This window comes from Adiantum capillus-veneris, chromosome 26 (genome assembly GCF_014529385.1).
Source record: "Adiantum capillus-veneris isolate H3 chromosome 26, ASM1452938v2, whole genome shotgun sequence".
Classification (NCBI taxonomy): domain Eukaryota; kingdom Viridiplantae; phylum Streptophyta; class Polypodiopsida; order Polypodiales; family Pteridaceae; genus Adiantum; species Adiantum capillus-veneris.
In genome coordinates this window covers 36015225-36041735 of record NC_140956.1, presented here as the reverse complement: position 1 = coordinate 36041735, position 26511 = coordinate 36015225, and the positions used below count along the sequence as shown (strand labels likewise).

Genomic DNA, 26511 nt, shown 5'->3' with positions numbered 1-26511 from the left:
TCCCAAAAAGTGTATCTTTGGTAGGAATTCTTCCCGTTGATGATCAATTTGTATTTCTCCAGTGCGTGTTCCTCTCCATTCCTAGAGAACACGATGTTGTCATCAAAGAAGGTGCCCACGAACTGTCTATGCTCTCTGAAAATCCGGTCCATCATCTTGTTGAGCGTTGCAGGAGCATTTGTGAGACCGAAAGGCATCACCAATTATTTGTACAATCCGAAGGATGTCGTGAATGCGGTCTTGTACACATCTCTGGGAGTGATCTTGATATGATGATTAGCCACTTTTTAGATCGATTCTGCTAAAACACAAAGAACCTTGTAGTCTGTCAAGTATATCATCGATTGTGGGTATAGGAAACCTATTCTTGATGGCAATTTTGTTAAGAGCTGTGCAGTCAATGCACATTCTCCAAGATCGATCTTTCTTTACAACAAGTAGCACTGGTGAACAAAAGAGCGAAGTACTAGGTTGAATTAGATCCTTTTCTTGAAGTTCTTTAACTTGGCTCATTATTTCTTTGTTATGGGCTTTGCTTACTCAATAAGATAGCCAACTCTGTGGCGTATTGCCAAGTATCAAATCAATGGTATGATCTTAAGAGCTCTCAGGAAGTAACTCTCCAAGAAAAACCTTAGAGAAACAATCAGCATGAGCTTGCAAAAATTCTTGGTCTTTTGTTATTAACTTTGACGAATTTGGATTTTTATGTTCTTTTTGTTCTTCTTGAGCCTAACCCTAGCAGAAGAGAAAAAGAAGTTCTCACCAACTTACAGTTCCTCGCCAAGTGAGAGATTTGGATTTTTATGTTCTTCGAAATCTCCCTCCAACAAAAGAAAAAAGAAAGAAAAAGCTGCCCTATTTTCTTTGTTTCTTTGCTTTTCTACCTCTAGTGTTGATGCGGCTCCGCGGAGGCTATGGGCATTGTGTGTGCGAATGTAGAGGGAAAGACTTTTATTTGTCACCTGACTAGTTTCCTAGGAGCATATGTACTTGTACCAATATTCCGGAGGGTTTTCACCCATTTTCTTCACAATGTTGAAACTTGCACAAAGCATTAAGAAGTGTAGTTTACAAGTTGGATTGACAGTGGTAAACATAGAAAGTGCAATCTGAAACATACACAATTACTAAAAGGAGTTGTGTTTACAGGTTGGATTGACAGTGGTAATCATAGAAAGTGCTGTGACTTCACTCTACATATGCTATGCAATGGATCCATCTTTGATTAATCAATGGGACGCAGGTTTCTACAAGGAGATTTGTGAAGTTCTCCACCAGAGGTTACAACACCGAAGCGGGCACGACGTATCTGAACATCATGTGCTGTCCCTTCCATGAGGAGGTTACCACTACAGGATTGTGGCTTGTAAATTTTCTTGTCAATACAATCTTAGTCTCAATCCTTTTTGCCAAAGATCACACACATGCATTTTGTGAAGAGTGTAGAGGTGTGCGCACCATGTGGTAGCTGTTGTAACATACATTGAGGGAACATTTAGCGGCTGTGGACTTTCAATATAATTCTTTGATTTCTACCAAAGCTTACCTTTGGACTTGTACTTGTTTCCCTGCATCAGCCGACTCAAAAGGCGGGAAAAATTGTTTGTAGACTTGTGATATTGTATATATCCTGCGAAGTAATGTCTTTAGCAGGCTTTCAACAAGATGTGGGCTTGTTCATCCAACGGGCATTTCACAATGTGCCAGGAGGGGTAACCCTGCACAGTACAAGATGTAATCAGTTTATGTGACTCTGCCTAATCAAAATATTACTGGTCGTCGGTTTTTCTATTAATCTTCAGAATGCTCTTGTTCAACATGTTGTGTTGGCTCGAATTAGGGATCCTGCAAAAAGCAAGGCAGGTAAATACAAGTGTTCGAGTCCCACCTGAATTCTTTGGTCTGTTTCTAAGGTTTCAACCTTCAAATTCGCAGATTTTCTTTTATTGAGCTGCTTGTTTAACAGAAACTACATCATTCAACAGTTAGGCTTCCTGTCCAAAGGCGTTAAACATATTCTGGTGGCTGCATCTGATATGTATTTAACTGAAGAATATTGTCGAGTATCGATTATCTTTCTACTAAATGGAAATGAGTGAAACAGGTGCGCTTGAAAACAGACAATGGCGCACAGCCTGCAGAGAGAGAGAGAGAGAGAGAGAGAGAGAGAGAGAGAGAGAGAGAGAGAGAGAGAGTCCCAAAAAAGAAAAAGCAGTGCTGACCGGCTAAAAAATTATCTGCATCAAAACTGCCTCCATCTCGAAATCTGGTGCCAACAAAATGTTATCTAGTGAGATGCACATAAATTTGTCAGTCCCCTCCATTCAGAGGCCCAAAAAATCTCAGAAGTTTTTTTGGTCACCAAACTTTTTGAGGTGATTAACCATTTAATTACTCGTCGGTCTCTCCTATCTTGTCTCAATCGCTGTGTCTCTTTCTCCTTCCTCGTCTCCTCCCTCAAGTGGGGGTTCCTTTTACTAATCATCGCTTGTTTGAGGTTACAGTTTACATAGAAAGAAGCGGTGAATCCTATCCTTCTATCATATCTTGTATACACAATATACTTCATGAGAGGCATGCTGAGAACTTGAACAATTTTGACTAGATAAAAAGGTGCACCCATTTTACTAGCTTAACAGTCTGTATTAGTTCATTAATTACTAGGTTCGCTCATATCTAGTGCATAGCCATTTAAGCAGTGCATTATATAACTCCTTTCAACACTGGAAGGATGTCAAAAAGTGTGGGCATTTGAGTTATTTAGTGAATGAGCTACAACGATAGTCACAGTACTCTCTCTCCATTGTTAGGATTTGAAGGGCACCCTATTCTTGTAAAAGACTAGGAGCGCCCTCCCACGCACCCACCCACCCACCCACCTATGCGGGCTGCTCTTGCTTGACTTACTATCTGGTCATACCAGAACCTTATCTCCATGCACTTTTTCAGAGTGTCTTCATCATATTTCTAGGTCTCTCCAATCTCCATATCAGAGGAGCTCGAGCAACCTCTATGTGGGCTTCTCTTGCTTGACTTACTATCTGGCCATACCAGAACTCTCAAGACAAAAATTGAGGATCTTTACGATTGTCAAGAAAGGCACTCATGCCATAGGTATTCCCTCTAAACAGGTGAAAAGGGGTGAGCCCTCTCCTTGACTGGACGTAGATCAGAGCCATGATGGGATTTCAGATGGGTACTAAAATCTAGTAAGATTGCAATTGAACCGTGCACTATTTTCGAGGAAGCGTGCCTTCGTCATTTTTCTAGATTGCTTGAGTGTCTGTAGCAGAGGAACTTGAGCAACCTCTTGAAGCTCATGCATGGATACATAGAGATCCTCCTTCAAGCATATACAAAGAGGTGAGCCCACTTCCCTTGTTGGTGCTCACTTAGACCTTGTGTGCACTTTCTGTGATTTTTTTTTGGTGGTTCTCATTTGCATTCTTGAGTGCATCATGACGAAATCGTGTTCTCTTGTGGGCATATGCTCCCATACAATCGTGGAACAATCGGTTCCCGCACCCATGGAATCCATGTTGATTATCCTAGAAAGGATAATCATTTCTCATAATAAAGCTCCCTTTATGAGGGTACTTGCTCTGGTCTTTTGATTGTCCTCAATTTGAGAATAATTGTGTTTTTAATGCAACTCATATGGTTATCTTCGAGGGAGACTTCTGTTCAAGAGGATAAAATGGTTTTGGTTTTCTCTGTTTCTGTTGTTGGTATACTAAGAATGCTTAAAGGGTTTCTTCCTTGTACGATAGTGCTATTAATCATTACATAATGACAGGTTTGGGTATCGACCAGTAATATGCTCAGTACTTGCAACTTCGCCTTTGGCTGGTGATTTATGGTGATTGTTTTTCAGTCATAGACTGGTCTTGTCTTAACATATGTTTTTTTCTGAGTATTGCTATAAAGATTTGCCCCTAGGTTGATGTTTCTAGGGGTATTTTTTTGCAGGTTCATGTGGATTTAAAACCATAAAATGGTGCTTGCTTTACTTGGTTACAAACATCTCTTATACAAAAGGATGGGGTTGGTATTCTTTTCTTAGTGGAGAAACTATTTCAAAACATCTTATTGGTTAGACTCAGATATCTACCAATGAGAAGTTGGGACTAAATTTGTGTGTTGCATGTAAATTTACACTGAATGGCTGTTGTGTTTGAGGGTAACATGCCTGGTCTCTAATTGACACCCTCAATTTTTAGAGGGGATCTACGGTTGAAAATTGGCGTTGTTTGTCGGCGAAGATCACAACCATTGATCCCAGATGTGAACTTGATGTAAACGAGGTGTAAACTGGATGTAAACTCGGACAAATGTGAACTAGTTGTGAACTTGCATGTAAACTAGATGTGAACTCTGCAAAGTATGTGTACTATAGTATTATGGCGTAAACTCGATGTGAACCCGAGGTAAACTCGTTGTGAACTAAGATCACGGCAAGCCAGATCTACACAATATGATGCTATCGTTCTACATGCTTATCAAGACGTGTGCAATAGCGTAGCGGTAACACATTGGTCTTGGGATGGGGAGGTTGTGAGGTCATATCCCACCCAATTTATTTTTTCCTCTTAATGAATAGACGGCCTACGATCAACAATGATCTGAGACCGTAGATCCCCTCCAAAAATTGAGGGTGTCAAATAGACACGTGGGGTAACATGTCCGATGGCCTCATATTAGTTGGTTTCCTGAAGTAGACATTAGGATTTGGTTTCTAAAAAAAAGGGGAAAGCTCGAGTTCTATTTGTGGTCATGACCGAGAATAGTTTTCTTTTAAAATAAAACGACCTCTACAAAGGAGGGCCTTTTGATTTGGGTTATTCATGTGCTAAAACCATTGGTCTTCTTTCTTATTTATTGTTTGAATCAAATGCATAAGATACAAGGGAAATATCACTTTGGGATGGTAATGCGTGAGGAATCTCACATAGTTTGAAAGAGTTTGATAAATAGACATTTGAATATTTTGTTACTTCATAATAAGGCATGAAAAAATATTCTACTAAAATCAAACACTGAAATAATTAATCTAGGAATTTGGGTGGCATCGATAACAAGTAAAGAGTCTTTGAAGCCTACAAAACGCATGGAGGACTCACAAATATTTGTTTTTTTTTGTATGAATGCAGATGAGGATCCCTCTCTCTCTCTCTCTCTCTCTCTCTCTGTCTTCCTTTTGATGGTTGCTCTTCAAAGAAGAATCTTCGGCTTATAGATAAACACATTTCTTTTTTAATGATTTTTCATTCTATCATTCTTGTACAGAATCTGGTATTTGGGTTTTAATATAAATCTGTTATCGCTCGATGTTAGTTGCCATTTGTAATAGTTGAACTATTCAGTTGTTATTACCATTAGTAAAATTAAAACCACACATTATGCACATGGTTCTTGGACTTGGCAAGTACCTTGACATTAACTTAGAGATGCTTGAAGTATTGAAGGAAATAAAGGCTCATGCATTGCTCACTTTCTTGGCTTCATATAGTAGCTTCAGTTGGGTTAAAGTTATTCAAAGATAAAATTTATCTGGATGATGAAGCTACCCTCTCTTTGAAGAGACCAACTCATTAACTTGACCTTGTGGGTCTTACTCTTGTTTACTAACCCTTACTTCATCTAATCCCAAGTTTTCGAGAGAGAAAACAAGAAGCTTTACTAGAGAAAGAGGGAGAAGTCCTTAGATTAGGCCTTTACTTGACTTATGAACTCTTAAAGGTCTTGGTATGCTACTTTAGAAGAAGGAAATTGAACCAAAGTGAGGATCCAAGTAACCTGCTCTATGTTCATTGCCCTTTTTTCAACAAGCTTTTTGATGTATACCCATCTAGATTTTCTTTTCTAAAGACTTTGATACTAGTTTGGAAACCATCACCTTGTTGAGAATGCTTTGTTTGGTTGGAAGTATCTGAAACCTATCAAAAGCATCTTTGTATAATAATTTTTAAAGGTATGGTTGTCTTTTTCTTGTTATGTAAAGATCACATTAAATTTTGTTAAGATTTTGAGAGTATTGGATCTCATATTTGTACCATGGATCTTAATTTTATTGAAAATAGATTTGTTAGAGCCCTGATTTCTCTGTCTTAACACGAGTTTGGTACCACTACAGTTTCCTTGTTGGATCATTTTGTAGAAAATACCAAGGCAAAATCATAATGAATTTCTACCAAGTTACATAGTGTGCGACTTTCCCCATGGGTATACTACATAAGAAAAACTCTATAAAGTTGTTTTGAGAATCACTATTTAACTTAACAAACGGTTCTTTAATACCATGTCTACAAAAGTGTATGCGGATTCTAGTATGTGATGCATAAATCATTAAAAAATAAAATGTTGGCTCTGAATTACATGACTATGTGGTGTTTGTAAGTATATAGAGTGACCATTTGGCTTAGGAAAAAAATCATTCAATATGGGTGGGTAGGAGGATATTGATGTGCCCATTTAAATTGTAAAAACTTTTTTATTTATCAAAAATGGCTTTTTATTTCATATTTAAATTTTCTCCATCGGTAGATATCCCAGAAAAATCCATTTGACATTCTTTGGAGCGTAGAAATGACCTACAATTTTTTCCAAGTTTTAGGACATTAGGACATTAGGACATTAGGACATTTTAGTGTCCAAGTACTGAACCAGTGTTAAACACATCCTTAAAGAGTCTCACTCCTCACCTGTCAACTGCCTTAACTATTTTGCTCATCTAGTGGAACTACTCCAATTGGAGAAAAATATCAAACGCGACTTAGCTTAAATTATTTGTGACATTTTCTCTCATAAAATAAGTAGGATTCCACACTATTAGCTGGTCTTGGTTACTTACTGAGTAACACATGTCTCCATATGAAAAATTCATGAATGGACTGGGAAATACTATAATTTAGGAATTGACAAGGTAACCCAAACAATGCCTCTTTCTTATGGCTAAGGCTTGCGGGGTTATTTGCCAAAGAAAGATTCACTGTATTTGAGTTTCCACCTTAACCACCCGAATCTCTCACTTACTACTCAACTAGAGGAAGAACCAGCCTCCTTAGGATTTCCCAACCCCTAAAAAAACTACCTGTTCTCTTTCCCATTTACAAGAGTCATATACATATTTAAGTAGATCTCTAATGCATCTAAATGCACTAGAGAAACCATGACTACAATTGAACCCAAATCCTTCACACACACACACACACAATAACGATTTACCTCTGTTTAAATAAAACTCATTGGTTGGCTAATGCTAGAATCTTTACCTGACTTGGTCTAAGGCCTTCTTGGATATGACTACCCATAATGTGTGAAAAGATGGCTTGTATGTGGGTCACTTCGGGTTTATGGGGGAATACCATGCATGTACTGTCCTCAATAGGAGAATCTGGCTTATGCCAAGCTTGATGGTGCTAATGGTTATATTGTCACGAGGATGATTAATAAAAATCTTTTTGGTGATTCTTAGATTCATCTAAAACTAATTTTATCCCTCCACTTGGACATGGTAGTTTTACACACACACACACCTGGTCATTAGACTTGACTATGATTGCCTTTTCTTGCTATAGCCTTCTGATGACCCTACTATGATTACCCCACACTCTCCTCAATAGCCTATGCATGATGAAGTTGATAGTTACTGTGTTGTATGGGTATTTTTCATGAATCTCGACTTGATACTTCCCTCAATGGGTAAATCCGTGCTTTTGTTGGGTATAATGAAAGTGAGATTTTTGGTCAACTACCATATTTCCTTTCTATTTATACTATCCTCAATTTGTGAATATGGATCCGATGGTTATTTTGTCTAGTGGTCGGGTTGCTTCTTGTTCTAATCATGTTCCCTTTTGGCGGAAACTCTACTCAGTTGGACTAATATACTGGATAGGGGCTATTTGTGTGGAAACTTGTACTACCACCTACCACTTTGAATATAAAGTACTAATTGTAATTATATCTTTCCCTCATGAGTTGCATCGAGACCGAGCTTTTCTGTGTCTGCTGCTTGTGTCGTTCTGTGGAGTGGTCTCTACTTTGATATATTTTTGAAAAAAACACACACAATGTGGAATGGTGCCTAGCTTTCATGTTATTTTGGCAGTTGCTCATAGGCTTCATGGTTATTCTATTGTACTCCCAAATTTTCATTAATATCTAATGACATGTTCCTATTGCTGGCTTTGCTTTGTTGATCGTGAGTTACTGTGACATTTTTTCAAATCTAGAAAAATTTGGAAAAATCTTTACAAATAGGAATTTTTCTGATGCTAGTGAATACTTAAGTAGATAAATGGACATCAAGATATTACCTACATGGATAAATGGATCCTGTTAACCTTGGCTTCTTGCGACAATATAGGGAATGCTTGGCTTAAATGTAAACTGTAATGGATAGCCTCTAGCTGATTCTCTATGCTAGGTATTTTTGGAGCCTTTGGATGATTGGTTTCACTTTTGATCTTACCTTCTCTATCAACACTATACTATGTACAAATGCATATCATCTTGAATCAAACCACTCTTTTAGATCTGGCAGATTTTGTAGTGGTTGCCCTACTTGGAACTGATATGATCTTAAACTAGCCTATGATATTGAGATTGCTTGGCTCTCATTGAATTTAGCTAGCTCCTTCTAGTATAAAATACTCATCTAACAGATGTTCTTGACTATTGTTAAGCATCCACACCTAGATATTTCATTAGCTGGTCTTTTTTGTCTTAACATAGAAAGCACCTTTATGCTTTGGTTATCAGTTCAAAAAGAAGGAAAAGGTTACACACCAATATGGTTTCTGCTTTAATATGTTTTTTTCTAACTTATGATACTTGGGTGGCTTAATGATTCCCACAATAACCAATTTTGGGTCCTTGATGCGATCACTCCTAATTGTGATTGGATATTTGGATAGCTTTACCATTGTTTAGGCATGGTGTACGATTTTGATTAAAAAACAAAAAAATATAGTTTTCTCAAAAACATTGGATAAATTGGCTTAAATTATTAGATACTCTAGAAAATTATAGCTTATCTTCGATACTTCACACTGAAAATAAAAGAAAATTTCTTAAAGATTCATTCATATTAAATATGCAAAATACAGCTTTTCACATTAAAGACAAGCCACTTGCATCAAAAGGGATGCCTTTGTGATTAAAGTGTTTGAATAAAGGTTTAGTCATGCTTATCTTTTGGAGAATATGGTTTAACTTGGATACTTCATACTTCTAATCTCTTTTAAAGGAAAGTTAAATTATATGATTGGCTTGGATTTTGTAAACAAAAAAATAAGATTTTAAATAAAGTACATTTTGTAAATAGCGAATGACACTTGAATCAAAAGGGGTGATAGCCTTCTAATCTGGTGGATACCATTTGAAAAATATGGTTTAACTTGGAATAAAGAAAAATACTTAAGATTGAACCACTTACATCAGAAGGGGTGATGGCCTTCTGTTGCTTTACACTATTATATACTCTAAATTTATTTTGGATAGTAGTTTATATTAAAAGTTTTTTTAAGTAGGACAAGAATAACAACTGATAGGCTATTTGACACCTGTAATGCATATTCAAGACTAACAAATCTGTTGTCTTGTTTATATGGATGCAGGTGAGAATGCTATCTTTACTTAAAAGTTTTTTGGCTTAGGTAATGTCCGGCTTTGAAGATCCCTGCTGATTCAACCTGGATGACCTCCAAAGTTTCATTTCTTTTGTATAGGATCAATGAAATGATGCCTCATTCTTATTATAGTCTATATGAAAATGAATATAAGACTGAGTCACTTTTGTACAAATCATTGCTCAGATATCTAAAGCCACTTGTCTTTTGAACATTATGCTCTTTTGTGTTTATGTGTTAAGTTTAATACAACAACACACACGCCCTAAACACAAGGCCCTTCCAGGTTACTAGGTGGAGGGATTCACTGTGTATTTTTGTATGGTACCAGGTGAGTGTACAAAAGGGGGTGTTTTGGAGGTCGCATATAAGCGTACACAATAGGGGTGGCCCCCTATAAGTCATGCTCATGCCATATGTATGGGGGGGGTATAAGGGAAGGGGTATAAGCCTCATGCTCTCTTGGCTAACCCCTTTTGCCAATGCTTGATGTTTTGTGTAACCATCATCAGGCATGATAGGGTGTTTTCTTCTCAAAATAAAGAACCATCTATGTATGTGTAAAATAAAAATGGGATCTCCAATTGTTTAAATGAAAAACCCTTGGGAATTTTGAGTACTTTTGGTTCAAGAGTCTAGGTAAAATAAAACATTTATTCAAACTAGAGATTGAGGGTAGACAAATGGAGAGCAAGTAATTGGAGTCTTTGAACTAATTGAGTGTCCCAAAAAAACCGGGATTACATGTAAAATAACCTCCCTAGTGCTTCCATCTTGCTGTTTTTGTTTCTCACACCTACATCTCATCCGCCAGCATCCTCTCCTATGTGTTGTGTGCAAACACCATACTCCTAGCCGCCTACAACTCATCCTACTTACCTGTCCACGTGCAACCCCAAGACCCCTTGTTCTTTCCCTTTTTCCGCTCTCATCTCTCATGCTTGCAACTCATCCTCCAACCACTTTATATGGCCCCTTGCACTCCTATATCACGGCTCTACACCCAATCATCTAGAGACCAACACCCTCCTCTCCAAGGCAGACAAGATCATGCTATCTATGTTAGCCGTTGTCAACCCGATTTCCCCCCATGGTAAACACAATTGATGAGTGTCTACATGCCTTCACACAGTCAATATAGTAGGTTGGGCTCACATAATCTACCCTTTCCAAGGCAACCGCTTTACCATTTGACATTGGTGCACTCTTGTGCTTTGATATAGGAAAGTTACACCATAAATTGGATGTTGTGGCCTCTTGTTGACAAAGTTCACAGACTATCCACATATGAGCTCAACTAGTTCACTCATTCACACTTAGCTCACAATGTCTAGTGAGTCCACATTTAGTCCACATGGGCATCACATTCACGGGCATCAACATTGGTTGCACTTTGTCCTGCTACTAGGTGGAGAACGTGCACGCACATGAAGTAATCATCCTTGCATTGGACCTCACTTACTTAGGAGCCAACACCAAGAAATCATGCCCCTTTCCCCCTCTTTCATCTGTCTAAACAGAGCCTGAGCAAACCTATTATATAGAGATGACGGGGGTCGAAACTCATCAAATTTTGATATTTCTAAGGCTATTTAAATAAATAAATATTTATTGAATTTTACAAGGGATCCATATACACTCATCTTACAAGTTGGTAGGGAGACGTGGATCATGGATAGGTGCAAGGGGGAGGCTTCTTGAGACTGGGAGGAATGGTTGGAGATTTTAGTAGAGTGGCTGTGTGGGCTATGGAGAGGGAGATAGATAGATAGATAGATAGATAGATAGATAGATAGAGAGAGAGAGAGAGAGAGAGAGAGAGAGAGAGAGAGAGAGAGAGAGAGAGAGAGAGAGAGAGAGAGAGAGAGAGAGAGAGAGAGAGAGAGAGAGAGAGAGAGATATTATGGGCATCCGGATACTAGGACATCCACAAGGGCCCTTTCTTGCAATCAAGTAATCATTCACCCCTTCCCTCAGACTCTCAGTCTCTTCATTTAGTCACTATGTTCTGGCTATCACTTACAAGTCATGAGTCACAACGTTTCTCTAGAGACTCATCATGCCTATCTATGCACATTGCACTCTAAGACTAATCGCCTCCTGATTGACAACTCACAAGTGGAAAAACACACATGCAGATAGAACTACTCTACAAACTAAGACATAGGCAATGGTAGTCTGCTAGTCTATGTTCGACATGATATTGTCCTTTCCTTTTATACTAGTAGCAACTAGTCTATGTTTGACATGATATCATTTTCTTTTATACTAGTAGCAACTAGTAGAAATAACACAATATTTTTGGGTACATTGGTTTAATCTTTGACTAGCTAGGAAGCGTGCAGCAATTGCATGTTGGAGCTGCTTAATTTCTTTGCCACAGTAGCCAGTAGTAACCCAACGTTTTCTTGGCAAGACAAGCCAAAAGACGATCATTTTTACATGACGCCATCTTCATCGTCGTCGTCGACAAGACCCATCAATACCCCCTTGTCGTCTTCATCGTCATTGACATAGATACAGTAGTACCATCTTCATCGACATAGACCCAGTAGTTACCTCGTCATTTGTTCAATAATTGATACTAGACATAAGATCTATCATTTAAGGTTGGTGCAATAAGTGTAATGTTTTTGTTCAAAACGTTTAATCTTTTAATGAGTTGTTTTGTGAGTTTTGATTTGATAAGTGAAGTTTTTCATGGTTTTTTATGAGCATGCCATTATTTGTTTTAGAGAACAATCCATTTTATATGTGCCTTTGTTTTGATATTAAGATTTGTATCAGTTTACAAGGGAATGCTCTCCGTTTTGTGACAAATTCCATTGAATGGATTGGTTTATTTCAATATAGTATTCATTTTATTTGTTGATTTTCATGGTGGTTTGTTCTCTCAAATAAAAAACACACTACAATCTACACTTTAGTCATTTGCAGTTCAACATGTATTTTCATAAAAGCATGTGCTTCTAAAATTGTCATGCTACTAGTATACATAAAATAGTGGGCCATTACATTCCGTACAAAATCTGCATGAGGGGGGATGGCTAATTGTGAGAACGTCCATATCTTGTCCGTATGTAGGGGGGTAGGTTAGCATGTTATGTATCATACAAAGGGGGGTTTGTCTAATTTGGATGCACGCAGGTGACATCCGCCCATTACTAATAGTGAATCCCCCGGGATCGAGATGCTTCAGATTAGTTTTTGTCTATAGGCTTTGATTGACCCATTGTATATAGTTCCTAGTCAAGTTGACCGATGGTAGGCGGTCCTTCCTTGATTGTAGACAAGGTTCCTGATCATGGCTATTGTAGTCTTTTGGCTCTGTCGGTTTTTAGAATGCAGGTTAACTCAAATTCACTTATCCATGTTTAATTTTTGTGTTTTCAAGAACATGCTACCTTTAAACGGACTCCTCCTATGAGGATTATCTATAACCTTGAGAGACATGCAAAAATCATAGTTGACATCCATGAAAGACTACGTACAACATCCACACTATTTTCTACTAGCTGAGAAAGCCTTAAAAATCCTATCGGAGTACAATCTTCTTTGAAGACATTATCGGATACAGTGGCAATGAGACTTGCTTCACTGTTTTAATGGACTTTTTAGTGCATCTTTTTTAAGCTTTAGACTTGATTATTTTACTCTCATTGACTTGATAAGGCAGTAGGCCCATCTCCTCAATAGGCCTACTGCCTCATCATTGAGTATGGTGTATGTGTAAGGGTGAGCACGCATGCGCACATACACAGACAAAAAATACAATTTTTTACCTCTATATAAAAAAAACTTATTTGCTGGCTAATGTTAAAATCTTTACTCGACTTGGTCTAAGACCTGCCTAGGTATGACTACGAGTAATGTGGGAAAAGATGGCTTGTATGTGCCTCCCTTTGGATTTATGGAGGAACACCATACCTTGTATGTGCATCCTTTTGAATTTATGGGGGAACACCATACCTTGTATTGTCCTCAATAGGAAAATCTAGCTTATGCCAAGCCTGATGGTGCTAATAGTTAAATTTTCATGAGGATGATCAATAAAAAGCTTTTTGTTGAATCTTAGATTCATCTAAATCTTGTTTTGTCCCTCCACTTGGACCTGGTGGTTTTACACACACCTAGCCATTAGACTTGACTCTGATTGCCTTTTCTTGCTATAGTCTTTTGATGACCCTCATATAATTACCCTATACTCTCCTCAACATGAGATTCTAGCCGATGCATGATGAAGTTGATGGTTACTATGATGTATGGGTATTTTTCATAAATTTGGACCTGATACTTCCCTCAATGGGTGAATCTGTGCTTTTGCTGGGTATAATGAAAGTGAGAGTTTTTTTTGTCTTATGGGTAACTACCATAGTTACTTTCTAGTTATATTGTTCTCAATTTGTGGATACGGTCCTTTCCTATGATTTAATGGATCTGATGGTTATTTTGTCTAGTGGTCGAGTTGCTTCTTGTTCTAATCATGTGCCTTGTTGGTGGGAACTCACCCTACTTGGACTAATATATTGGCTGGGGGGTATTTCTGTGGGAACTCCTACTGCCATCTATCACCTTAAATATAGAGTACTAATTGTAATTATATCGTTTCCCTCATGAGCTGCATTGAGGCCGAGCTTTTGTGTCTGATACCGGCTCCTCTAGATCTCTACCACCCCAGCACATAAATTTCTTCGAGAGCTTCTGCACATGTGGCTTCTACTATGTAACCTGTCTTGCTATATTTCTTCACCATCCTCCTACTCTCCTCTCTCTTCCCCCCATGTGCCGACTTGATGCCCTGCCTACCTGGGGTGCCCTTTGAAGTCTGTAGACTCCCAACTCTTCAAGTCTAAAGAATATATGGAGATTCTGTGGCTGGCTTTGATTGATCTCCACAAACATCTCAAGGGATGTTTATGGAAACTTCCTAAAGACAAGGAAGCCTATTTAACCAGGTGAGGGATTGTGCTTCTCCCTCACTTAGCCTTGCATTTTTGGTTACTTTTGTTTTGTTTTTTTTCCGGTGTGCCGTCTTTGCTGATATACAACTCTGTTGCCATGGTCTTTGTGGAAATACCTTCTCTTTCATTCCCTCCTTGGATAGAGATAAGCACGATGTGGTTGTGAGAGGGATGGAAACACACACAACGCCTCTATAATGACCCGACACACACTCTTGAGATGATACACACACACACACACACATTATGGGGCACCACTCGGCTTACACAACCAGCCTGGCCGAGACAGGAAACACACAGACGGAGTGAGAAGAGAGAGATTTACCACTTGCCCACTCAACACTCACACACACACACACTCTCAATTCAGCTCAAAGGAGGCAAATTGCTGTTGTTTAGACTCAATGAATCTCAGCCCAACACCAATGGGTCAAATAGTTTACACAGTATTGAGGAAATACACCAGATACAACCACAAAGTTAAGCAGAGGCTTCACTCACCGGAGAAGATTACACAGAAAAACGGCAGAAAAAGAGTGAGGAATTTGGAAAAATGGACAGTGTCATCGCGTCCTGAACAGCCCAAAACCCCAGTCTACAATGTCAAAGTGCTCAAATCCAACCTCGGATGAGTAGTTTACGGCCAAAACAGGCTCCAAAAACCCCAAAAACACACTTGCGGCTGTTCCTCCTCTCTTCTCCACATTTTTTCTGATCTTCTCTCATTTTTTTCAGTTCCCATACTTAGCTTTATTAGTTGGGCACCCGTGGCCTTTTAGATGACCTCAAACGGACCTCGAACAGGCCAAAAACTGACCTCGCAGTGCATAGTTGTCACCTTTTTGCATCATCCACACACCTGTCACTCAGATTTTCCAAATAATGCATCCCGCAACCACGTAAAGTGGCCCCAAAAATTGGTCCTCATGATGACCTTTCTGCATAAGTATCATAAGAAAACACCCACGTCGTGTCCGTACTCGTCCGCGTGCAAGTATTGACCCCATTCGACGTCCTGACGCCACTAGATCCCATCTGACGCACCTGCTTATCTCATGTCGTCGGCCCGTGGATAGCTTCCTCAAGAAGTTTTACGTGCTACCAACTCCTCCTTATTGTAGAAAAAACACACTGGTACTGGTAATATTGAAAATCGATGCACTATGTACACCCTGTCCTACTTGTACACATGTGGGCCCCACGTAACCACCTGGCTCTGAAAAATGGGCAATTCTTTATTTGATGCACCATGCATGTATATGTACATATGCGCAATCCCTTGCTCCAAAAAACTCTTGACATAATTTGCCCATCCCCTAGCCTGCTAGATCATTCATGATCAGCAACAGCAAAGAGAGATATGAGACTCACCGCATCACAGGTCTCCTCATCCCTCACCAACACTGCTTGATCCAGAGACAACTCATCTTGCTCCACCATCATCAATCTAGCATGATACAATTTAAGACGCAATCCATTTACCCTTGACTTATGTAGAACACCATCTAGGTTAGCCAGCTGATATGTGCCATTTGGAAAACACTCCACTACCTTGAAAGGGCCTTCCCACTTAATTTGAAACTTCTTTTGGAAGGTGTTGTCCAGCTTACTGTTGTAGCGCAAAACCAAGTCATGTTTCTTGATACCCTTACTTTTGACCTTTTCATTTATCTTTGCCAAAGCCTTATCCTGCATCTGCCCATAATGCTCCAATGCGCTCATCCTATCCAACTGGACGTCTTGTAACTGCAAGAGCCTCTCTTTGAATGCATCACTAGGCGGCCCAAGCAACTTCTCTAACATCTTGACCATAGGCAACTCTACCTCCACAGGCAATAGTGCTTCCTTTCCATACACCAAATGAAATGGAGGAAACCCTGTACCTGTCTTCACCGAAGTACGGTTTGCCCATAATGCACTAGGCTTCCAAATCCCAATTCTTTCCTTGGTGCTCTGTCACTTTAGAAAGAATTTGTACCAACTCACCATTGAATCTTTCATTTAAGCCATTACACTGTGGGTAATAAGGAGTGGTATGCTGGTGCCTAATCTTCATCTTTGCACATAAAAAATCTAGCAGTTTAGTTCTAATTAATCATGGCCCCTTGTCCAAAAGTAGCTCCAGTGGCACCCCAAACTTGCAACATATTTCATCGTACACAAATTTTGCCACATCCTTTGCAGTGATCTTTTTTACTGCTATAGCCTCTGCCCATCTAGAGAGATAGTCCACTGCCGTCAAGATATAGCTTTTGCCCCTGCTTGTGATAGGTAACGGGCCTATTGCATCAATCCCCCACTTTTCAAACACATCAAACGCCATAATGGTTTTTCGTAGCTCTGGCTTCAACACTCTCTTCCCAAATTCTTGACACCTATTGCAAGACCTACACCAATGGTGAACATCCTTGTGCAAAATAGGCCATACATACCCCTCTTGCAAAATCTTATGCAAGGTGATCTTTAGAGCAAAATGGCCACCAAATGCACCTTCATGATTCTCTTCCAACACTCTATAAAGCTCCTCTCGCCAAGGTACACGTCTCAACACGAGATCAGCCCCTTTCATGTATAAGACATCACCAATCAATTTGTACCTGTATACTCTATGCACAAAGCCATACTTATTAGACTTCCGAATCTCCTTTGGAATGATTCCTGTTAGCAAAACTCCTCTTCTTGAGCCAAACTTTCCCGGCCATGATAAAGAGGTAAAGTGGTCCTCAACACAAATAGCTCCCCAATCATGCCTTGAGCGGCTTCATGTGCCTCTCCATTTAGAGCACGTTCAATGTGTCTGATGCTCCATGCTTCGAACTTTTTTAACAGGCCTTTAATTCTGAAGCACATTTCCTTCAATGAGGTGTTCTTGCTCTTCCACACACCCAGCACTTGCTTCACCACTAACAAGGCATCACCTTTTATGCTCAACCTTCGAACCCCATGCTTCAAACAAATGTGTAATCCGGCTTCCAGAGTAGCATATTCAGCCTCATTGTTACTATGAGCATCCAATTTGAACCCTCTCTTGCATACTAGCTTCCCCTCTGGATCATAAAGTGCTATACCCCTTGAAGCTGCATCATGGCTCTTTCTGTATGAACCATCAAAGAACACCACATGTGCATTGCTGATCTGTGGCACTTCTTCAACTACCTTTCTCACCACCTGTTCCTTAACAATAAGGGGATTCTCCTTGTAGGTCAACAAATCAGCTAGGGTAGCCCTTGTACTATCTTCCACTAGAAAAGAGAACTCAAACTCTTGCAGCTCAATTACCCATTTCTTCACCACATTTGACATGTTAGTGCCATTAATTGACTGTGGCAAAAAGACATAACTCGTCAAGAAAACAAAAAGCTGTGGTAGCAAGTAATGACGAAATCGTCGACAAGCAAATATTACACTGGCCATCACTAGCTCTACTTCTGAGAACTTTCTCTCCGCTACCAACTTCCCTGGGCTTGCACAATATACTGGCCTCATATAATGGCCACCCTTCCCCTTTTGCAACAGCATGGCTCCAACGGCATCATCCCCTACTGATGGATTTACATAAAACACTTTCTCCCAATCACGAGCCTGCATGGCTGACAACCCCCCTAACACCTCTTTCACCCCTTGAAACACTTCTTCACACTTGTCATCCCATTGCAATGGATCATGCTTTGCCACTTGCTGTAATGGATAAAGAAGCTGCGAAGAAAATGGAATAAACCGTGCCATGTACTTCACTTTGTGTATAAAAGTTGCCAATTGCTTCGTACTCGTAGGTGATGGAAGAAGAATAATAGACTTAACCTTATCTGGATCAGCCTCAATGCCATTTTCTGACACCATATGGCCCAATAACTTCACCCTTGGCTGTGCTAGATGACATTTCTTTGGATTTAGTTGTCCTCCATATTCATCATATCGAGCCAATACCATCTACAGCTTCTCATGGTGTTCAGCCCTACTGCTATAAACACAGAAGTCATCCATAAAAGCTTTAACACAACTACCAATGAATGGTTCCAACACCCAATTTGCTCTCTCTTGATAGAAGGAAGGTCCATTTGATAACCCAAATGGCAATACTGTGTAGCAATAGCAGCCCCATGGCGTAATAAAAGTGGTCTTTGTGCGGTCTTTAAGAGCAATCTTCAATTGAAAATAGCACGAAAAACCATCACACACATTGTACCTCTCATAACCTGCCACTGAATCCATGATCTGATCGATGAATGGAAGAGGATATGGGTTCTTCTTAGTGGCTGCATTTAAGGGTTTAAAATCTACACAAATTCTCCACTTCCCATCCTTCTTTGGACTGACTACAACTGGACTCACCCATTCTGTGGTCTCCACAGGGACTATGAACCCTCCCTTCAACAACTTGTCCACCTCTTCTCGCAAGGCTTCCATTTGCTCTTGACCCATCCTTCTTAGCCTTTGTCGCACTGGCTTAGCACCTTCTTTCAGCTCTATATGCATCTCTTCGCCCTTGAACCCTCTGATCTCTTCATATGAAGTAATGAACAAATCAGGAAAACTAGCCAGCATGTGCAAATATATATCCTTCTCCATAGCTGAGAGGTCTCTACTGATCATTTGTGTCATCAATTCCTGCTTCTTTGACAACTCAACCTTGGTTTGCATCAGCCCTTCAATCACTTTATAAGGCCCTTCACTTTCATCTTCAACCTCATTCGCAAATGCAACTAAACCAAACTCCTGGATTTCTTTGTCCATCAAAAGAAATGCAACATCAACATCCTCATCACTGCTGGTAGTGCTATCACTGTCCTCGTCTGTCACCGTGGAAGAGTCTTCATCACTAGACTCATCCTCATCTTCATAAAGCTCCTCTAATCGTTTCCTTGTGTCCATATTATAAAGCTTCTTGGTACCTGTCTTTCCATAGAGGCTAATCGTACCATGTCGCCAATCTTGAACAGCTCCCATTGCACGTAACCATGGTTTGCCCAGTATAATAGGATATGCTCCCAACCCTGCTGGCATCACATGAAAATCAACCACTGCCTTTGCATCATATGCCTCCACTTTTAAGCTCTTTACAACACCCAAGCATTTTACTTTCTGATGGTTTGCCAATATGATCCGAAAACCTGACACCCCAGCCACTGTGAGACCCATCTTCTCAACGCATGAGTGTGTTATGACGCATATTTGGGCTCCGCCATCCACATAACCTTGTCCCAAATTTTTCCTTTTATGCCACACATCTACTATTGGACAAATGTCTGGTAGCTCATCCATTGCCAACACCTTTACTGAACCTCTCTCTGGCTCTTTCTCCATTGGGTTAACCATCCTCTTCCACTGTCGCTTTAGCTTAGGCACCATCTCTATAAGCTGCCCAAAAGTAACATCTGCCTTCCTACTCGTCAGATCCTCCTTCAAGTCATAGCTTAATTGCCCATCCCCTAGTGGAAAATCTGAAACATGAAACTTTCGACGAGCTCTCCTTTTCCTCTTGGCCTTGACATCCTCGCCTTCATGGCTCTTTCCTTTCTTCTTACTAGGACCTGGGGCACTTCTTCCTTCCTTATCCTCTGTGGTCCTCTTCCCAATAGGCATCACTAATGCATCCTCTAGATTTGATGCCTTCTCCAAGGTGACTACACTTAGCACTTTTGTCTTTCCCTTTTCCTCCTGGGTCAGTCCACTGGTTCCTTCGCCTCCCTTAATTTTGATGCCATAATCATTTGACCTAGTTAGCACCTGTCTTGGCAATGGATACATGTCTCCCCCCATCCTTGGTGGCTTATCACATTGCGAGCTGATGTGACCCAACTCTCCACAATTATAACATGTCGGCGTCTGCCTCCAAAACCTACCATTGCTTTGTCCAACACCATTCCTAGGCCTTTCTTCACCTCCTGGCTGATTTGCAAACCTCCCTCGACCTCGATTATTTCCCACTTGACCTAGCATGTTTAGGCTGAGATTCTTCATCAAATCTACCACTTGCCTCATGTCTTGCCTTAGCCCATCATCTTGCACCGATGTAGTGACCACTGCTGGCATAACCTGAGTAGTAACAGGAACCACTGGTTCATGATGAACCCCTGACATGCGACCTTGTAAAGACTCTATAGGCTTAAATTCAGACCTCATGGGCAAAGACTCCACCCCTAACTGTCTCATTTTCCTCAACTTCCACTCTTTGTTCCTTGCTACCTCTAGTGCATCTTCATATGTCCTAGGCTTCTTTAGCTCCACTCTCCAACGTATATTCTCCCAAAGACCAGCCAAGAACCTGTCCTTCTTCATCATGTCAGGCGGGGGTACCTGTGGTGCTAAGGCCTTGCACATCCGCTCCCATGCCAATGAGAACTTACGTATGTACGCATCTACTGGCTCACCTTCCTTCTGCACCAAACCTTGTACTTCTTGCCACACTTTGTCAGGATCTTCTATCTTCACAAACTCCACTTCCAATCCATGCCTTAGATTGTCACAACTCAATCTTACGGGTGGATCAGCCACACGCAACTCCTCTTCAAATGCTTTGGACCAAAATCGTGCATCACTCTTCAAACAGATTTGGAGAAGACGTAGCATCTGCGCAGGGTCATGAATTTGGTTGCTAATGCAGGCAACCTCCATCTTTTCCAAAAAGTCTTCCACATCTTCATCACTTCTTCCATGAAACTCCGGATAAGAGAAAGCCATGGCTACCCAAATTATGATGCTTTGAGAACCCCTTTGAACACACGTGCAAGAATCCAAAACTTATGACTGACTCAATTCCCACAAACTTCAATGGAGCTCAACTTTAGATAAGGACAAACACATGCACATCAACTGAGTTTTCATAGTTAATCATGGGAATTACAACAGGAAAATGACATTCCAGGATCTCTCTTAATCTTCTCGGCCGGAACATAAAGACTATACGCTGCTGGAAAAAAATCTTCCTGGACACATGAACATTAATCTGGATTCTTTGAGTTACATGAAAAGGAGTGAATTGAGGTCCATTTTGATCATCCATTAAAGTCAACCATGCAGCTCCCAAGAAGGCACACCTGTCTTATCCTCTGATTTTGCCAAAATTTCAGTAGCATAACAACATAAATGGCTCAAAAGACGAAGAAACCAGCCATCATAACTTGGAAAAATTTTGATAGAGTTTCCCCAGAAGTAGAGCAGTAGGAATCCAAAATATAGACTGTATATGTATGCATAAACTCTCAACAATAGAACTCGAGCATCAAGTAGGACTCACTAGTACATAGCCTATGGCGAGGTCACGAAAAGGGTGCTCCAGCTACCTGTATCACCGAAAGTATCTCCACATTTGAGAATCCCCCAGCTCAATAAAACCTCACGCTATCGACCCTCACACGAAGGCTTATGCAAATATCGTATAGTCAAGTCTCAGAAATGACTATCTTCCAGACCAAGTCTCAGAAATGGCTGGGACTGCCAAATAAAACCAAATATAGCTCCACAAATGCGTACAATGGCAGTTTCCACAAGTAACGTACAATCCAACAGAAAATTCCCTCAAACAGGCGCCAAATGATGCATACCCACAACAATTGCAAGTGACACCACTGCTAGTATATCACTGTACTCCAGCTACCTGTACCTGTGTGAATCACCTTTACCTGTACCTGTCCCTGTAACCTGCAACCAGTAATCCCGAATCTCGAAGCTCGAAGCTCGAAGCAGAAGGTACTCGAAGAAGATCCTCCGTGGGGGCGCCAAAAGAATGTGAGCGGGATGGAAACACACACAACGCCTCTATAATGACCCAACACACACTCTTGAGATGATACACACACACATTATGGGGCACCACTCGGCTTACACAACCAGCTTGGCCGAGACAGGAAACACACAGACGGAGTGAGAAGAGAGAGATTTCCCACTTGCCCACTCAACACTCACACATACACACTTACACACACACACACACTCAATTCAACTCAAAGGAGGAAAATTGCTGTTGTTTAGACTCAATGAATCTTAGCCCAACACCAATGGGTCAAATAGTTTACACAGTATTGAGGAAATACACCAGATACAACCACAAAGTTAAGCAGAGGCTTCACTCACCGGAGAAGATTACACAGAAAAAAAGCAGAAAAAGAGTGAGAAATTTGGAAAAATGGACAACGCCATCACGTCCGGAACGGCCCAAAACCCCAATCTACAACGTCAAAGTGCTCAAATCCGACCTCGGATAAGCAGTTTACGGCCAAAACAGGCTCCAAAAACCCCAAAAACACACTTGCGGCTGTTCCTCCTCTCTTCTCCACATTTTTTCTGGTCTTCTCTCAGTTTTTTCAGTTCCCATACTTAGCTTTATTATTTGGGCACCCGTGGCCTTTTAGATGACCTCAAACGGACCTCGAACAGGCCAAAAACTGACCTCGCAGTGCATAGTTGTCCCCTTTTTGCATCATCCGCACACCTGGCACTCAGTTTTTCCAAATAATGCATCCCGCAAACATGTGAAGTGGCCCCAAAAAGTGGTCCTCATGATGACCTTTCTGCATAAGTATCACAAGAAAACACCCACGTCGTGTCCGTACTCGTCCGCGTGCAAGTATTGACCCCATTCGACGTCCTGACGCCACTAGATGCCATCTGACGCACCTGCTTATCTCATGTCGTCCGCCCGCGGATAGCTTCCTCGAGAAGTTTTACGTGCTACCAACTCCTCCTTATTGTAGAAAAAACACACTGGTACTGGTAATATTGAAAATCGATGCACTATGTACACCCTGTCCTACCTGTACACATGTGGGCCCCACGTAACCACCTGGCTCTGAAAAATGGGCAATTTTTTATTTGATGCACCATGCATGTATATGTACATATGCGCAATCCCTTGCTCCAAAAAACTCCTGACATCGTAATTTAACTACTTACAATGTTAAATTGCTACGCAGTAGCTAGTATTTTTTCATAAAATAGACTTGAAGGTTGTCTTAAACCTAGGTTAGTCACTTTGAATTGATTTAGTAAATATCATATCACTGGGAATATTTTACTGTTGTGGATGGTGCTGCATATGCTGCACTTAAATGTCTATATGAGTAGTTTTGTTAAAATGATTTATTTGTTTGAGGATAGTAACTGAATGATTGAATAAAACGTATGAATTAGGGCTTGGCCTTGATAATATGAGAAGGTTGATACTTGGACAGTAGATGTGATCATACAACTGACAGTAGGGTAAATGGGAAAATTGCTTAGTATTTTGGAGGATGGTGTCGTTCTATGGAGTGGTCTCTACTTTGTTATATGCTTGAAGAAAAACACACGCAATGTGGAATGGTGCCTAGCTTTCATATTATTTTGGTGGTTTCTCATAGACTGGTTATTTTGTTGTCCTCCTAAATTTGCATTAATATCTAATGACATGCTCACGGTTTCTTGCTTTGATTTGTTGATCATGAGTTAGAATACCATGACATTTTTTCAAATCTTGAAAAGTCTTTACAAATTTGGATTTTTTTGATGCTAATGAATACTTATGTAGATAAATCGACATCAAGCTACTAGTTACATGGATAAATGGATCCTGTTAACCTTGTCTTACGACAATGTAGGGAATGCTTTGCTTAAATGAAAATTGTAATGGATAGCCTCTAGCTGATTGCTCTATGCTGGGTATTTTTGGAGCCTTTAGATGATCGATTTTGCTTTTGATCTTACCTTCTCTTTCAAAACTATAGTATGTACAAATGTATAGCATCTTTAATCAAATTACTCTTTTAAATCTGGCAAACTTTGTAGTGGTTTCCCTGCTTCGAACTGATCGGATCTTAAACTAAACTATGACATTGAGCTTGCTTGACTCTCATTGAATTTAGCTAGCTCCTTCTAGTATAACATGCTCATCTAAAAAAATATTCTTGACTATTGCTAAGCACCTACACCTTGATATTTTATCACGTGGTTTTTTTTGGCTTAACATAGAAAGTAGCTTTTTGCTTTGCTTATAAGTTCAAAAAGAAGGAAAGGGTACAAAACAAACTGGCTTCTGCTTTAATATGGTTTATTCTAACTTATGTTACTTGTGGGTGGTTAAATGATTTCCACAGTAACAAAATTTGGGTCCTCGATGATGCAATCACCCCTAACTATGATTGGGTATTTGGATAGCTTTACCATTGTTTAGGTATAGTGTATGACTTTGATTAAAAAACTAAAAATATAGTTCTAAAAAACATTGGATGGAAATTGGATAAATTGGCTTATATTATTAGATATTCTAGAAATATATAGCTTATCTTGGATACTTCACACTTGAAATAAAAGAAAATTCTTAAAGATTGATTCATTCTGGATAAGCAAGACACTTGCATCAAAAGGGGTGATGGCCTTTTGATGCCTTTGTGGTTAAAGTGTTTGAATAAAGGCTTACTAATGCTTATCTGTTGGAGAATATGGTTTAACTTGAATACTTCATACTTGTAATCTCTTTTCAAGGAATTTTAAATTATATGATTGGCTTAAATTTGTAAACAAAAAATAAAATTTTAAATAAATTACATTTTGTGAATACCTAATGACACTTGAATTAGAAGGGCTGATGGCCTTCTGATTTGGTGAATATAATTTGGAAAATATGGTTTAACTTTGAATAAAGAAAAATACTTAAGATTGAACCACTTACATCAGAAGGGGTAATGACCTTCTCTCATAAAATCTAATATCTAATATCTAACCAACCCAAATGATTTTCTCATATTAAATTGATCACTTAATGTGGGAGAATAAACGGGAACAAGTGTTAAGATATAGACATGTGCTTATAGATCTATCTCAACACGGGGCCAATGGTAAAGGGGCCCAAATGAGAGATGGTCTATCACAGAGCAAGGCTAACCAATGGGGGCATAAGACCTTAGGGTTAGCTTCATTGAAGACCTCCAATAATGTGTGTAAAAGTCCTTTGACCTTAGGTAAGCTAGGGCTGAGCTTGATGCGCTGAGGCGCGGGAACCCGACCCAACTCGATATGCTTGTCATGCTTGATGACTAAGGTGCTTGAGGTGCTTGATTATTGAGGTGCTTGAGATGCTTGGGGTGTTTAATGATTGAGATGCTTGAGGTGCTTCGCATGCTTGAGATGCTAGGGTTGCACTTGAGGTGTGAACCTAGCCTAAGCTTAAAGTGCTTAAGAGCCAAGCTTGTGGTGGGAACTGGGCCTATGCATGAGGGGCTTGAGGTGTCAAAAAGTCAAAGATTCAATCCCTACAAGGAGGGGGCAAGCCCTACATGAGGGGGGATGAGAGAGAACACCCATACACTCACACAAGGCATGCATGGTACAAAGAAAGCAAAAGGGACACTTGTCAAGTTCCTCCTCATGTTGCCCTCATAGTGTGCCTGAAGCCTATTGGTTGGCCACCCAAGGGGTCCAATAATAAATTAGTAGATTTAATTAATTGATTTAGCATTTATCTAGCCTCTCTCTCAAAGGGGAAAGAGGGACACTTGTCTCAAGGCTACCCTTGCTGCTTGTAATGTCTCTTGCTTATGATTGGCTAGGCCTGGAGGGGTCCAATGAGATTCAAGCATGAGCTACAAGGGGGGCTCTACCCAAGCAAGCTAGGGGGTTTCTTAGGGGGTATACTCACCCACACACACACACACACACAAACACTCTCATTGTGTGCTATGCAAAGTGCAAGAGCTCTCTCTCCTTCTCCAAGCAAGTAGAGGTTGAGAGCCTACACCAACACTCTTGGCTATGGAGTGCAAATCCAACCAAGAGCCATGCTTCAATGCTTAAGCTTGCCATCTCCTTCTTCTTCATTACTATGCTATTATGTATGCTAGCAACAAGAGTTATGATAAGTGAGGAACTAATTCTTTCTCCTATGAAATGTTTCTTCTTCCTCTTCCCTACCCTCATTCCCTGCTAGCTCTCCCCACCTTCGA

The 26511-nt window shown here is 40.2% G+C and overlaps 1 protein-coding gene and 1 long non-coding RNA gene across 3 annotated transcripts in view; both read left to right on the top strand.

Moving 5' to 3' along the window:
* LOC147423260 (Plasma-membrane choline transporter family protein) overlaps positions 1–1798 on the top strand; it is a 64757-nt gene extending 62959 nt beyond the window's left edge. Inside the window, exon 7 of one of the 2 annotated variants that reach the window (XM_086501152.1) lies at positions 1247–1798. In XM_086501152.1, coding sequence (XP_086357278.1) covers positions 1247–1471 — 225 coding nt within the window. In that variant the 3' untranslated portion in view covers positions 1472–1798. Of the gene's footprint in view, positions 1–1152 lie in introns of both variants that reach the window. The other variant, XM_086501153.1, reaches the window with a different exon arrangement.
* A 1304-nt stretch (positions 1799–3102) lies between these two features.
* LOC147423259 (uncharacterized) lies at positions 3103–4500 on the top strand. Its single transcript, XR_015186681.1, has 2 exons — positions 3103–3862; positions 3973–4500. It is a non-coding gene; the product is annotated as an uncharacterized LOC147423259 (long non-coding RNA).
* The last annotated feature ends 22011 nt before the right edge of the window (positions 4501–26511 follow it).